The sequence below is a fragment of the Megalobrama amblycephala genome, linkage group LG24 (genome assembly GCF_018812025.1).
Source record: "Megalobrama amblycephala isolate DHTTF-2021 linkage group LG24, ASM1881202v1, whole genome shotgun sequence".
NCBI classification, from domain to species: Eukaryota; Metazoa; Chordata; class Actinopteri; order Cypriniformes; family Xenocyprididae; genus Megalobrama; species Megalobrama amblycephala.
In genome coordinates, this window is record NC_063067.1 from 30,098,717 (window position 1) to 30,114,490 (window position 15,774).

General features: G+C 35.4%; 1 protein-coding gene across 6 annotated transcripts in view; it reads left to right on the forward strand.

The window, feature by feature from the left end:
- Positions 1-15,774, forward strand: part of plcg1 (phospholipase C, gamma 1) — a 65,914-nt gene that overhangs the window by 16,854 nt on the left and 33,286 nt on the right. For all 6 annotated transcript variants that reach the window (XM_048178358.1, XM_048178353.1, XM_048178355.1 and 3 more), the window contains exons 4-16: positions 26-119; positions 2,381-2,428; positions 3,600-3,684; positions 3,958-4,041; positions 4,549-4,571; positions 6,303-6,372; positions 6,722-6,823; positions 7,520-7,638; positions 11,338-11,423; positions 12,740-12,860; positions 12,976-13,144; positions 13,243-13,365; positions 13,451-13,552. In XM_048178358.1, coding sequence (XP_048034315.1) covers positions 26-119; positions 2,381-2,428; positions 3,600-3,684; positions 3,958-4,041; positions 4,549-4,571; positions 6,303-6,372; positions 6,722-6,823; positions 7,520-7,638; positions 11,338-11,423; positions 12,740-12,860; positions 12,976-13,144; positions 13,243-13,365; positions 13,451-13,552 — 1,226 coding nt within the window. The remainder of the gene's footprint in view (positions 1-25; positions 120-2,380; positions 2,429-3,599; positions 3,685-3,957; positions 4,042-4,548; positions 4,572-6,302; positions 6,373-6,721; positions 6,824-7,519; positions 7,639-11,337; positions 11,424-12,739; positions 12,861-12,975; positions 13,145-13,242; positions 13,366-13,450; positions 13,553-15,774) is intronic.

The window sequence follows — 15,774 nt, forward strand, 5'->3', positions numbered from 1 at the left end:
TCGTGTTCCTCTGTCTGTCCTGCAGCTACCTCAGATGAGGAGATGGTCATGTGGGTGAAGGGTCTGACCTGGCTGGTGTCAGATACATTACGCTCCCCCACACCCCTGCAGATAGAAAGGTGACCTTTGACCTTTTATGTGCCCCTCTCCCTCTAGATATTGACTGATGCTAACCATTAAGCTCTGGTTTCACATGTGAAGTGTCAAAAGTGCTTAAAATCAGCTCGGCCTGTATTCAATAGTTTTCATGTGACATCACTTTTGGGTTAGTACCTAGTTATTACCCAGTACCCAGTTACCCATGTCATTGAATCATTCATTCAAGAGATTTGGTCAAAAAGCTGATTCATCCAGTTATGAAACAAGTGAAGTCTTTGAGTGAGTCATTGAATCATTCATACAAGAGATTTGTTCATAAAGCTTATTTATCCAGTAAAGCCTAAATTATACTTTTATGCATACGCGAGGGTCAGCGTACCAGTGTGTGTGATGTGATTTTCGTCATCAGAAGAGTATGGGCGTTACTGTACGCGAACTGCCGGATTTTTGTAACCGCGCATACTTTGTAGATGCAGGTTGCACATGTGTATTACATTTATTTATTTTTTTGCAGTAATTAGTTTATCCACAAGGTGGCAACCATGCCCTGGGGCCGTCGATTCACAAGGTAGTTGCAAATAAACAGCATAAACAGAACGGACTGGAACGCATGCAAGCTACAGTGACAGTGCAGGCCTACATAGACAAGAGATTGTGCGAAGAGGTTAGAAAGTACCCTCGTTTGTACAACTCTAGCCTAAAAGAATACAAAGTTTGAATACAATGTTTACATGGGATGTAACTCGTGGCGAGATAAAAATGTGTTGAACGCCTGTGTACGCATACTAGTCAAGTGAAGTATGCTTTGCAAGGCTGTGCGCTCGACTGTATGCATACACTAGCGTATGCGTAAAAAAATGAAGTATACCCAGGGCTTAGTGAAACAAGTAAAGTCTTTATGAGCGAGTCATTGAATTGTTCATTCAAGAGATTCATTCAAAAATGCTGATTCATCCAGTAATGAAACAAGTGAAGTAGTGAGTCATTGAATCATTCATTTAAACCAATTTAATAAATATATATTAATTGAAGTTAATTAAATATTTTTTTAAATACACTTGAAGCAATCAACATTTTGTCAGAACCTCTCTTAAATTTTATGTTATTTTGTTTAATTCTCTATTCAGAATCATGGGAGAATTGCAATTTTTATTTAAAACGAAAACAATCCTGATTCTCATTGAATCCAGAATCGTGCAGCTCTACTATATAAAGTATTCATCATCAAAAAGGTGTTCACTGAATTTAATCTTTTAATAACGATGTTTTAGTACATTAAAGGTGCTAAAGAGGATCTTTTCGTCGACTGAGAAACCAAAGACTGTTAGTGAGTTTTTTAAATGAGCGCATGCGTAAGAACAACCCCCCTCCTTCACAGCTCATTTCGAGGGAACGCCACCCAAAACTCGTGCATGAGTATTGGAACACGAGTGTTTACCACCGGCATTCGCTGTGTCGTGTTAGTGGATTCATTATGTCGGACTCACCGCAGGTAACTCATAATCTGCAGTTGTTACTCCTGTCTCCTGACAAAAACATTGCATGCGGTGCCTGTGGAGTGTGGAAAGTTTCTGGAGCGCGCAGCCACGCACGTCTCTCACAAGGAACGTCATGGCAGTGATTGACAAGCCAGAGAGCCAATCCGCGCATGTCTCTCACAAGAAACGTAATGGCAGTGATTGACAAGCCAGAGGGCCAATCCGCTCACGTCTCTCAGAAGGAACGTCATGGCAGTGATTGACAAGCCAGAGGGCCAATCGTTTACGCGATGATCACGTAAACGATTGGCTGATGTTTTTAAGGCCCTACCTCGTGCACAGATGATGTATACTAATATTATTCCTTTCAGTGCACCTAATAAATGGTCTTTTATCAGTTAGTAAAGACAGTTTCAAGTAATATTGCAAAAATGTATAAAACAAAACATCCTCTTTAGCACCTTTCAGGCAGTTTGTGTTGTGTGTTTTTTTTTTTTATATATATATACGTTAAGCGGTTTATAAAGTCGTGCAGCAGACACTGTATATGGATCACAAGTTCCCAAAACTTAAATTTTGTTCACACATTTTTGTTTTTCTTCCTTTGAAATTGAAAATCGACAGGCCTGTGCTACAGTTCTATGGATGTTTTGCCCTCCAGGTCTCGGTGACAGTCACGTGACTGAAAACTATGAATAATCGCAAATATTAAAATAGCAAAAAACAAACAAATAAACAAAAAAGAAACCTTAAAGTGTTGTATATTATATATTCTTTTTCCCTTTTTCTTTTCTTGAACTCAGGTGGCTGAGAAAACAGTTTTATGCAGTGGACCGCAACAGAGAAGACAGGTATGTTACGTGTCAATGTCATTTGAGTAATCGAGCGCTACGGTTCTCTGTAGAGAAACTGGTGTAGTGTACGATCATGTTGAGGGACACATACGTAGATGGATAGATAATGTGCATTTGAGACGTTTTCCTGCCATAGCGATTCTTTTAATCTCATCTTCCTTTCGATATATCTGTGTTATGATGTATGCCTTAAGGGGAAAAATGGCTGACTCAGAGGTACCGGGCCTTATCAGCCCAAACACACACACTCACACACTCCTGTTGGGTAAATAGAGCTCAGAGACTGCACATCCTGCAACAGGAAACAAAGCTCACAACGTGTGTGTAGGTAAATACACAGAGTGCGGGTGAAAGACACATGAGCTCTGTTTGAGGTGTTGTATTCAGATGAAATGGTGGTCGTGTGTAGATGAGAAACATGACATTTTCAGTTTGTCAACGTATGTGACTAAATCAAATAAGTGACGTACACAGCAGAAATTAATAATCTGTTCCACTCACAATGGAAACCTGCCTCTTCACATATACATACTAACGATGTCTTTTTATACACTACCGGTCAAATGTTTGGATTATTTATTTATTTAAGTTTTTTTTTTTTAAGTCTCTTCTGCTCACCAAGGCTGCATTTATTTGACAAAAATACAAAAAACAAAATCAAAAACAGTAATGTTATGAAATATTATTACAATTTGAAATCACTATTGCTATGATTATCAATGATAACACTTGTGCTGCTTTCAGTATCTGAAATAGAAATCTTAAAATTATAAATGTAAATAAATTATAAATATCACTTTTGATCGGTTTAATGCGTCTTTGCTGAATAAAAGTATTAATTTTTTTTTAAACTTATTTATTTCTTCAAAAAGAATCTTACTGACCAAACAATTTTGAACAGTAGTGTATTTGTACATACTACAAGCATACACGGGTACATGTATACATTAAAACAGATGACTGTATGTACATTATACATGTAATAACTTTAGGTTTGTTTTTTTGAAGAATGTTTTTATTTATTAAATTCTGAAAAGAGCTATAAAACGGATTAATGAAAACGTTGCTGAAATGAACGATACTGAGCGTCCTCATAAATCTGACGCTGACATCACCACGTGAAGCTGTTTCATAACCACATTCCCAAACTTTCTGCGTTCTTTGGCAGGATTTCCTGTAAGGATCTGAAGAGTATGCTGTGTCAAGTCAACTACAGGGTTCCCAATATGAAGTTCTTACGAGAGAAACTTCCGGTAACACACTCACTTCTGCATACACTAAATTCTTTTTCTCATATTAGTGTAGAATTAATTCGTTTAGGTGACTTCTATTGTATGTTTGTTTACTTGTTATACTGTGGTTTGATTGTTACACTGTTAACTGCAGTAACATCACTGGATATTGTGTAATGGTTTGCTCTCTATTAATACATTTGTAATTACAGGACAAATATAGCACATTAATTTTTGTTTCATTATTATTATTATTAATATTAATTGTATTTTTTAATGTGGTGTCTTGGTTAGGATGGTGAGCTGAGGAATGGAGATGTGTCATATAGTCATTTCGCGCAGTTGTACCGCAGCCTGATGTTTGACGCACAGAAATCAGTGAGTTACACATTTATTTGTGTGTGTTATTTATATGTTGGTGGAGCAGGGTGAGAGGTGAACCCCCTCCTCAGAGCCACTTAAACCTCATCAGTTGTCCCCGACCCCATCAGTTTGCCCCGCTTCTCAAATGGCCTTCATGTCAATACTCGCCCTTTTAAAAAGCCGCAAGATCCATCGGCTAAAAGCCATTAGGACACACACACACACACACACACACACACACACACACACACACACACACACACACACACACACACACCCCTTTGAGTGCAGGGGTCATCAGTGCTATGTATGTGTGTTCGTCTTTGTAGACTGAATCACTTGTGTGGATGTTTGATATCTCATCATCAGTTGATTAGCGTCTGATGGGCCTGTGTATGGACGGGGTTTAGAGCTGCAGATGTTAACTGGGGTGTTTTACTGTAGTGGAAGCTGAAATGCTACAGTTACAAGATTGGGTATTATATTACTCGCATAATTTTTTTTTTTTCTGTTTCTTTATAGATGGAGATTTCACTGCTGCAAAGGTATTCACTCATTTTTCTCTTTTTCAAGCTAAAGAATTTATGAATTACATAAATGATCATTTACAACACATTTAACTTCCATGATAAGATTTAATTACAAGTAAATATTCAGTATTAAATAATATAGGGCAGAATGTATTTATTGGGATTTGATTGAACTATTTAAATGTTAGGCTATTATGAAGTAATAGCTGAATCACTTGTGTGGATGTTTGTTGTTATTTTTTATGACATTATTTTTTGTACACAACTTTTATATTTTAGTGGAAAATGATTTTAGTTTTACAAAATTTTCCTTACAAAATGGTCCTTATTAAAGTTTATATAATATATTTAAAGGTGCCCTAGAATCAAAAATTGAATTTACCTTCGGCATAGTTGAATAACAAGAGTTCAGTACAAGGAAAAGACATACAGTGAGTTTCAAACTCCATTGCTTCCTCCTTATGTAAATCTCATTTGTTTAAAAGACCTCCGAAGAACAGGCGAATCTCAACATAACACCGACTGTTACGTAACAGTCAGGATCATTAATATGTATGACCCCAATATTTGCATATGCCAGCCCATGTTCAAGGCATTACACAAGGGCAGCCAGTATTAACGTCTGGATCTGTGCACAGCTGAATCATCAGACTAGGTTAGCAAGCAAGGACAACAGAGAAAAATGGCAGATGGAGCAATAATAACTGACATGATCCATGATATCATGATATTTGTAAATTGTCTTTCTAAATGTTTTGTTAGCATGTTGTAAAGGGAGCGCGAGATTTAAAGGGGCCGCACACTGAATCGGTGCATAGTTAATGATGCCCCAAAATAGGCAGTTAAAAAAAATTAAAAAAATCTATGGGGTATTTTGAGCTGAAACTTCACAGACACACTCAGGGGACACCTTATACTTATATTACATCTTGTGAAAGAACGTTCTAGGGCACCTTTACGTTGTTATCAGACAATTTCAACAATGTGGTTTGTTGGTTGGTTGATTAGTCAGTTAGGTAGTGTTTAAATTGGTTTTCCCTCAAAGAACCAAAATGTTAGATGATGGGGAAAGGTTTTGATGGTTGGCTGTTTAGTTGGTTAGTAAGCTTATAAAATCAATCCCTCTCAACGTCCTGTGAGCCTCTAGTAGCAGGATTACACACCCTGTGTTAGATGGAGGAGGAAGGTTGGGTTGGATGGTTAGTGTATAAAACAATTATCCATCAAAGAACTAAAATGTTAGATAATGGGGAAAGGTTTGGTTGTTTGGTTAGAGTATAAATTTTATCACCCTCTAAATAGTCAAAATGTAAGATGGGGAAAGGGTTGGTTAGTTGGTTGCTTGGTTGGTAGCGTATAAATTTAATCACCCTCAAAGAGTCCGTATGTAAGATGGGGAAAGGATTGGTTAGTTAGTTGAATTGTGCACATAAAGATCTATTAGTAAATGGTCCATTTATTATATATTATTTATATTGGGCTTGCTGCAGTAGTCTGTGTTATCGGTGTTACACAGTGTTCAGCCACACACCGATTACATCTCTTGCCCATCACAGCGTCGCCCCCAATGTCGTTTTAGTAATAAAAAAAAATTGTTTCATGTCGGTGGGACATGACCGGTGGGAAAATTTCCTCAGTGTCACATCCCTAGTTTATGTAATGTATTTAAATTGTTATCAGACATCCCAGAACATCTCTTGGGTTTCAGACATGAAGCTGTAACACTGATCTGTGTGTTTCTGACAGGTTTATTGAGAGACCTGAACAGAAGATCTCACTGGAGGACTTCCAGAACTTCCTAATTGAACATCAGAAGGTTAGATAGGCATTTTTCACCTTATTGCTCAAACCAAAACAAGTGGTCACTGTATTTACATATTAATTGGATGCATTTGTACAGTAGATAATCTGTACTGTAAATGTTTGGTAATAACTGCTCCATATAAATATATACTGTGTATATATACTGTGTGTATGTATGTATGTATGTATGTATGTATGTATGTGTGTGTGTGTGTGTGTGTGTGTGTGTGTGTGTGTGTGTGTGTGTATATATATATATATATATATATATATATATATATATATATATATATATATATATATATATATATATATATATATATATATATATAATATGTATGTGTGTGTGTGTGTGTCCTCAGGAGCTTTGGGCTGCAGATAACAACAAGGTGCAGGAGTTCATGTTCCACTACCTGAAGGATCCTCTACGAGAGATCGAGCAGCCATACTTTCATCAAGACGAGGTGACTTTTACATTAGCATTTAAGTATATGGCAAACAAGTTTATGCAAAGTGACAGTGCATTCTGGGTGTACTTTTACTCAGTATGTGGGTTCCCAGGGAATCAAACCTATAACTGTGGCATTGCAAGCACCACGCATTACCCACATCACCACTTCCTGCTTCACTGCAGTATCGTGTGACTTCAGATCTTTTTGTTTGATATATTAACCTGCCTCTTCTATCCTTAATTAGTTTCTTGTGAATATCCTGATCTATTATTTGCAAGAGCTATCTAAATGAGATATAAAAAAGATGTCATCTTGCTTAAACTTTGAATTATTTTGTATTATAATGTGATCATATTGAAACATTCATTGAATGTAGTTAATCTTGAGAGTCCCTTAGCAAACTGTTTACATGTGTTTGATACGCATTCCTCGTTTATTTTTAGTAAATAATTGTAGTAGTAATTGAAGTATCTATTTTCACACAAATCATAAAGGTGATTACAAAATTAACATTTTTTGCTTACTATTTATTTAGAAAAAATAAAATGAATTGGGGGAAAAAAATAGGGGAAACAATTCCTTTTTACTGATTAAAAAGACCAAAACACATGGACGTCCATGTCATATTTTTGCTGAGTGCTAACTCATGCTTATTGTCTTCAGTTTCAGCATGCTGTTTTTAACATAAACATGTTTTGTGGTTCTCAGTTCCTCACGTATCTGTTCTCTAAAGAGAACACTATCTGGGATTCGCAGCTCGATCAGGTGCGGCCAGAGGATATGAACAACCCCTTGTCCCACTACTGGATCTCCTCGTCCCACAACACGTGAGTAGAGGCGTGATCTATGTTCCCTGTAAGCTGCTCACTGATGCACTGACACTGCTTGTCTTGCAAATTTTCAATATGCAATTATATAGATGATTAATCTGACACTAGTGATTTTAAGAGGCTGTATGTTTATTAAATCTCTCTCTCTCTCTATAAGGCATCTAGTAACTAGTCCAGATAATTTGACAAAGGATAGTAATATGGGGTTTCTAGATAGTAATATGTGGTCTAATGTCCATCCATTTTTTTTAGTAGTTCATCCGTTGGTTGGTTGGTTGGTTAGTTGGTGCATAAAATGAACCCCCCTCAATTAAACAAATGCTCCTGGAGGGCCAGTGTCCTGTGGCCCTCTATTGCACACCCTGTGATGGGGAAGGTTGGTTTAGTTAGTTAGAAACAAAATTATGGTGAAAGGGTTGATTGATTAGTTAGTTGGGTAGTTTAATTCTCTCTTAAAGAATCAAAATGTTAGATGATGGGGAAATAGTTAGTTAGTCAGTTAGTCAGTTAGTTAGTCAGTTAGTTAGTTAGTTAGAAACAAAATTATGGGGAAAGGGTTGGTTGGTTAATAATTTAGTTGGGTAGTTTGATTCTCCTTCAAGGAACCAAAATGTTAGATGATGGGGAAAGATTTGGTTGGTTTAGTTAGTTAGAAACAAAATTATGGTGAAAGGGTTGATTTGATTAGTTAGTTGGGTAGTTTAATTCTCTCTCAAAGAATCAAAATGTTAGACGATGGGGAAATAGTTAGTTAGTCAGTTAGTTAGTCAGTTAGTTAGTTAGTCAGTTAGTTAGTCAGTTAGTTAGTTAGTTAGTTAGTTAGAAACAAAATTATGGGGAAAGGGTTGGTTGGTTAATTATTTAGTTGGGTAGTTTGATTTTCCTTCAAAGAACCAAAATGTTAGGTGATTGTGAAATATTTTGTTGGTTTAGTTAATTTGAAACAAAATTCTGGTGAAAGGGTTGGTTGGTTGATTAGTTAGTTGAGTAGCTTTATTCTCCCTCAAAGAACCAAAATAAGTTAAGTAAAGTAAGTAAGTGTAAAGTAAAAGTATAAAGTAAGTGTATAAAATCAGTCCTCCTCAAAGAAAAAAAGTTTGACCAGGGGTGTTGAGACCTGCTCCTAGTAGCAGGATTGCACATCCTGTGCTAGATGATGGGGGACGGTTAGTTAGTTAGTTAGTTAGTTAGTTAGTTAGTTAGTTAGTTAGTTAGTTAGTTAGTTAGTTAGTTAGTTAGTTAGTTAGTTAGTTAGTTAGTTAGTTAGTTAGTTAGTTAGTTAGTTAGAAACATAATTATTGTGAAAGGGTTGATTGATTAGTTAGTTGGGTAGTTTAGTTCTCCCTCAAAGAACCAAAATGTTAGATGATGGGGAAATAGTTGGTTGGTTGGTTGGTTGGTTGGTTGGTTGGTTAGTTGGTCAGTCAGTCAGTCAGTCAGTCAGTCAGTCAGTCAGTCAGTCAGTCAGTCAGTCAGTCAGTCAGTCAGTCAGTCAGTCAGTCAGTCAGTCAGTTAGTCAGTCAGTTAGTCAGTCAGTTAGTCAGTCAGTTAGAAACAAAATTATGGTGAAAGGGTTGATTGATTAGTTAGTTGGGTTGTTTAGTTCTCCCTCAAAGAACCAAAATGTTAGATTGTGGGGAAATAGTTGGTTGGTTAGTCAGTTAGTTAGTTAGTTAGTTAGTTAGTTAGTTAGTTAGTTAGTTAGTTATTTAGTTAGTTAGTTAGTTAGTTAGTTAGTTAGTTAGAAACAAAATTATGGGGAAAGGGTTGGTTGGTTAATTATTTAGTTGGGTAGTTTGATTTTCCTTCAAAGAACCAAAATGTTAGGTGATTGGGAAATATTTGGTTGGTTTAGTTAATTTGAAACAAAATTCTGGTGAAAGGGTTGGTTGGTTGGTTGATTAGTTAGTTGAGTGGCTTTATTCTCCCTCAAAGAACCAAAATAAGTTAAGTAAAGTAAGTAAGTGTAAAGTAAAAGTATAAAGTAAGTGTATAAAATCAGTCCTCCTCAAAGAAAAAAAGTTTGACCAGGGGTGTTGAGACCTTGCTCCTAGTAACCGGATTGCACATCCTGTGCTAGATGATGGGGGATGGTTGGTTAGATAGAGAGAGATAGAGATAGAGAGATAAATAGATAGATGGGGGGGAGAGAGAGAGAGAGAGAGAGAGAGAGAGAGAGAGAGAGAGAGAGAGAGAGAGAGAGAGAGAGAGAGAGAAAGAAAGAAAGAAAGAAAGAAAGAAAGAAAGAAAGAAAGAAAGAAAGAAAGAAAGAAAGAAAGAAAAAGAAAAAGAAAAATTACATTTTATCACCCTCAAAATAGCCAAAATGTTCAGATGGGGAAATGGATAGTTGGTTAGATGGTTGCTTAGTTGGTAGGTTGGTTAAAGTAGTTAATTAGTTTTAGTGTTTGTTTGTTTGCTAGTTAGTTTTAGGTGGTTGTTTACAATACAAATTTGATCACCCTCAAAGAGCCAAAATGTTATATGGGGAAAGGGTTAGTTAATTATTTAGCTTTTATTGAACACAGTACAACCTTCTCTAAGATGTTACAATGTTCCCATTATGCATTATCTGAACATAAATGTCTGTGCTTTTGTGTAAAAGGACTATTTTTCTGGAGTTTATTGGTGACTGAATGGTGTGATCCTCGTTGTTGGGCGTCTGTTAGATGAGAGCACTGGAGTAGAGGACTGAATGAAACTCATTACTCACACGCACAGTAACCAGAATTTAAAACCCTGATGAACAAGGCTCAGTAAAATGTTGAATAGATGCAATGCATTAGGTGTTGCGCACACACAATTATCTCTTCTCTTTGTACTCTAAACTCTTTCATTTTGCTTTTAAAGTGCATCATCACGTGCCCAGTATGCGCATAAGTACCTTTGTGCCGCTCTGCATTGAAGAATTTCACTCTTTTTCACAATCAGAGATAATTCATGCTTAGCCTATATATTACAGTCAGTATGATGTTGTCCTATTAAAAATACATTATTGTTGGATATAAGATTTTCACTGGAGTTATGCTTATTTTCTGCTTATCACTTATTTTAATATCTTTGAGAAAGATTTTATAATAAGCAAATCAGATAACGCTTTAAGTTAATTTCATAGTTAATATAGAAATCCGTTTTCACCTCAGAGTAAAAAAGGTAATTGTGACTATTTCTTGTAATTGTTACTTAATATCTCAATTTTTAAATCTGTATCCAGTAGTCTAGTTAACAGTGTATGTGTACTGTTAACTTCAACAAAGAGAAGTCATCTGAGAAAGTGAATTGTGTATATGTCAGTAACCTGTAAAACTTGAATAAAAAGACATGTCTGGCATGAGATGTTTCAGATGGGTAAAGTGTTACTAGGGTGTTTTATGTATGGTATGTGTTTGGTATCAAACCTTTTTGCTTTTTGTGTCTCTCATGACTTCAAAACAGTTAAGAGAGATTTTTGTTTAACCGGAATAACTTGATTATAAAGCTATTAGGTAGCTCGAAGGGAACAAAAAGACAGACAGAATGGAAAGAATTCTTGGACGTGTTTGTGCAGAATGTTTGCGTGGCTTCCGTCTGCATTGATTATAAGCTGTAATAAAGGTGAAAGGGTTATTGATGGTGGCGTGTGAGGTGTGTGTGCCAGTACTGATGTGTTGTATGGAGTAATGCAGACAGGCCTGACGTGTGTGTTGGTATTTTTAGCTATCTGACGGGAGACCAGTTTTCCAGTGAGTCGTCTCTGGAGGCGTACGCCCGCTGTCTGCGGATGGGCTGCAGATGCATTGAGTGTAAGTCGCAACACAACACTCAGCTAATCATTAGTAATGATGAATGGCTCATATACAAATGGATTCTAAAATATTAAAAACCTAGAAATTAACATGCTGGTAATAGTTTTGCTGGTATTACACTGAATACTGCATGGCACTGCATTGAATAGTAGTATTGCAATAATACTTTTTTTTTTTTCTTCTTCTTTTTTTTTCTTCCTCTCCCAGTAGTAATAATAATAATATAAATGCATATCCTGCAGTGTTAGTGTCCTAGGTTCTGGGATAAAAAAGGAAAAGAAAAACATCTTAAATTATTATTATTATTATTATTATTTTTTTTTTTTTTTTTCTCAGATTGTTTTTATTTTATTTTTATTTATTTTTTAATTTTTTTAATGTTTATTATGGTTGATTGGTTTTCAGTGTTTTATTTTTATTTTTAATTCATTTTTTTATTTTTTTTATTTACCAGGCCTGCACAATAACAATTAAAAAAAAAAGCACAGAAATGTATAACAATTAAATTATAATTTGATTTATTTTTATTTTCTTTATTTATTTATTTATTTATTTATTTATTTATTTATTTTAGGAGCTGAAATTAGTTTTCATAAATTAGGCTTTCTTTCTTTCTTTCTTTCTTTCTTTTAGAACTAGAACTGTAGGACTAGACTTACATGGCAAGATCTGGTGTTTCATGATCCGTGGCATAATAAAATAAATAACTATCCTTGCAGTTTTAGCGTCCTGAACTCTGGGATAAAAAAAAAAAAAAAAAAAAAAAAAAAAAAAAAAAAAAATATATATATATATATATATATATATATATATATATATATATTTTTTTTTCTTTTAATTTGTTTGTTAGTTTTTTATTGGTTTCTTTTTATTTCCTTTTTTATTCCTGTTCCTTCTTTTTATTTTTTTCTAAATTTTACAAACATGTACAATAAAAAAAATAAAGAAACAGTTAAATTATGTGCATTTTATTTTTGTCTATTTTTTTTTTTTTTAGGAAGTGAATATTTTTATAAACTAGAACAATTTATTTAGTTATTAGAATTATGATTGTTTACTACTGTCTTTTAGAGCTGCTTTACAGAAGAATTAAACTCTGTTTGCATCATTGAATCATTATTTTCCTGTTTATCACTGTAAAGCTGCTTTGAAACAATTGTATAAATCGCTATATAAATAAGGTGACTTGACTAATGTAGCAACATCTGTTTTATGATTTGTGGCATGTGAGTGTGTTGTTTTTTTGGCAGGTGGTTGTAACGTGTGTTTGTTTTTTTTTTTTTTTTTTTTTTTTTTTTTTTTTTTTTTTGCAGTGGACTGCTGGGACGGTCCTGATGGGATGCCTGTCATCTACCACGGTCACACCCTCACCACCAAGATCAAGTTCAGCGATGTGCTGAACACCATCAAAGAACATGCCTTCGTCACGTCTGAGTGAGTGTCCCTGGTGAACCCACATGACGTCTGCGTTTGTGTGATGTTTTGATATGGTGATCTTCTCAAGAATGTGCGTTATGCAATTAATCTGATTATGTGTGTTTGCGTGCAGCTATCCCATTATCCTCTCCATCGAGGACCACTGCAGTATTGTCCAGCAGAGAAACATGGCCACCTTCTTTAAGAAAGTGTTTGGAGAGATGCTCCTGACCAAAGCGGTGGACATCTCAGCCGACGGCCTCCCCTCACCCAATCAGCTCAAGAGGAAGATCCTTATCAAGGTGAGAGCCCATTGGTTACATGGCAGGAAATGGGATTTTTGGCAACTGTAGCCAGTTTCTCAACAAGGTACCTTTTATTGTTGATTTGATCTGTTCAGCACAAGAAATTAGCTGAGGGAAGTGCGTATGAGGAGGTCTCGTCTTCAACGCCCTACTCGGAGAACGACATCAGCAACTCCATCAAAAATGGCATCCTGTACCTAGAAGATCCCATCAACCATGTGAGATCCTCTTCATCTACTCTTACTGGAGAGTTGAATCTGCTGGCAGACTCGTGATGAATGTACACTTTTGTTGTCTTCACAGGAGTGGTACCCTCACTTCTTTGTTCTGACCAGCAATAAGATCTATTATTCTGAGGAGACTTCAAGTAATCAAGGGAACGAGGATGAGGAGGAGCATAGAGAGGTGAGTGAGTAGCATCACTGCTAAACTGCAATTTGCAGTAGTGTAACAGTTGTTCAGCTGCTTTCAAAATGGGGTTCTTGTGGATAATAAATGTCTTAAAGTGTAATTTTCAACCCACAATATCTTTAGTATATGTAAATGAACAATGAGGGTCTGGGTTAGGGTTAGGACCGAGTTACCTGGGCCAAGAAATTCACATTTATTTGTCAGCAAATGTCCTCCAGATGACGCAAAAACACGTCACTTTTGAAAGCTCCGGGGCTTTCATGAAATATACAGCATCGGATTGCCGCATGTTTGTGTCCCGCTCACGGACAGTCGGATCGGCAGAGGGTTATTAACAGAACAGTTATTGTAAGAGTAGGTTTATCACTGAAAATATCATACTTTGTCTACACTTTAAACAGCATTATGGAAAAAATGGAGCTCTATGGAAATGGCTTTCTTTCTAACAGCATTCCCACTTAATATTAAAGGATTAGTTCACTTTCAAATTAAAATTTCCTGAAATTTACTCACCCCCGTGTCATCCAAGATGTCCATGTCCTTCTCTCTTCAGTCAAAAAGAAATGAAGGTTTTTGATGAAAACATTCCAGGATTATTCTCCTTATAGTGGACTTCAATGGCTTCCAGACGGTTGAAGGTCAAAATTACAGTTTTACTGCAGCTTCAAAGGGCTTTAAACGATACCAGACGAGGAATAAGAGTCTTATCTAGAGAAACCATCACTCATTTTCTAAAAGAAATTAAAAATTATATATGTTTTAACCATAAATGCTCATCTTGAACTAGCTCTCTTCTTCTTCTTCTCTATTAGAATTCCGACAGTGTAGACACTGCTAAGAGTATTACTGCCCTTCACAGGTCAAAGTTTGAACTAATTGTTATATACTTGCACTAGCATATTGTATATGACAATTTAGTTCAAACTTTGACCTGTGGAGGGCAGTAATACACTTAGCAGTGTCTACACTGCCGGAATTCTAATAGAGAAGAAGAAGAGAGCTAGTTCAAGATGAGCATTTATTGTTAAAATGTATAAAATTTTATTTTTTTTAGAAAATGAGTGATGGTTTCTCTAGATAAGACCCTTATTTCTCGCCTGGGATCGTGTAGAACGCTTTGCAATGAAACTAATTTTGACCTTCAACCGTTTGGGCTCCATTGAAGTTTTCATCAAAAACCTTAATTTCTTTTCAACTGAAGAAAGAAAGACATGAACGTCTTGGATGACATGGGGGTGAGTAAATTATCAGGAAATTAATTTGAAAGTGAACTAATCTTTAAGTGTATAATTTATATAATAACATAAATCATTTGATACAATGCACTACTTATTGTGTACATTGTACTTATATTCACAAAATAACTTCATGTAATTAAAGCTGTAATTAATTTCTGTAATTACAACTATAATTACACTGTTGACCCTTAACCTACCCATACCACTAAACTTGTCCTAACCTTACCCGTATCTCTACCTCAACAGCAGCACAAGTGTTTTACAGACAACATAAACACAATAAGTACATTGTATCTAACAGTTATTTTTTTTTTTTTAAATGTAAGTACATAGTAGTTAAAGACACTTAATATAAAGTGACCTCCTTTTTTCCCTCAAGTGACCGTTTTTTGCTATATTGTACATTTGAAACACAACTTTATAATGCTTTGAGCCATCATTGAAAATGTTAAACGGAGCTAATAGTACTAGTCCAAAAAATCCCCAGGTTTCTGCCTGGGACTTTTTATAAAACACTTTCCCCAGAAGTTCCTGTGCTGCTTTCGATTCTTTTTTTTTTTTTTTTTTTTTTTTTTTTTTGTCAAGGTATATGCTCAGAATACTTTAAAGTAACTTCCTCCAATGCTGATGAATAGTTTGTTTCCTATTAGTTCATTAAACTAGTGGTTACTTTTGATACAGAATAACATGCTCACTTTCACACAATTCACAGGAGTGGGCGATATGACCATAATCTTATATCACGATATGAGTCATTTTATTTTACGATAATGATATATATCACGATATAGTTATTTTTGCTTTAAATAAGGTTTTTATGATATCAAAATTTGATACAATTTGAAGTTTCATAATTCTCATCACCAATTTCAGTATCACAAAAAAAAAGTATGCTAAATTTATGCTAAAATAAAAAAAATAAAAAAAATAAGAACAAAGAAAGGAATTACAAGTGTACAGGAATAGAACAAAGACACA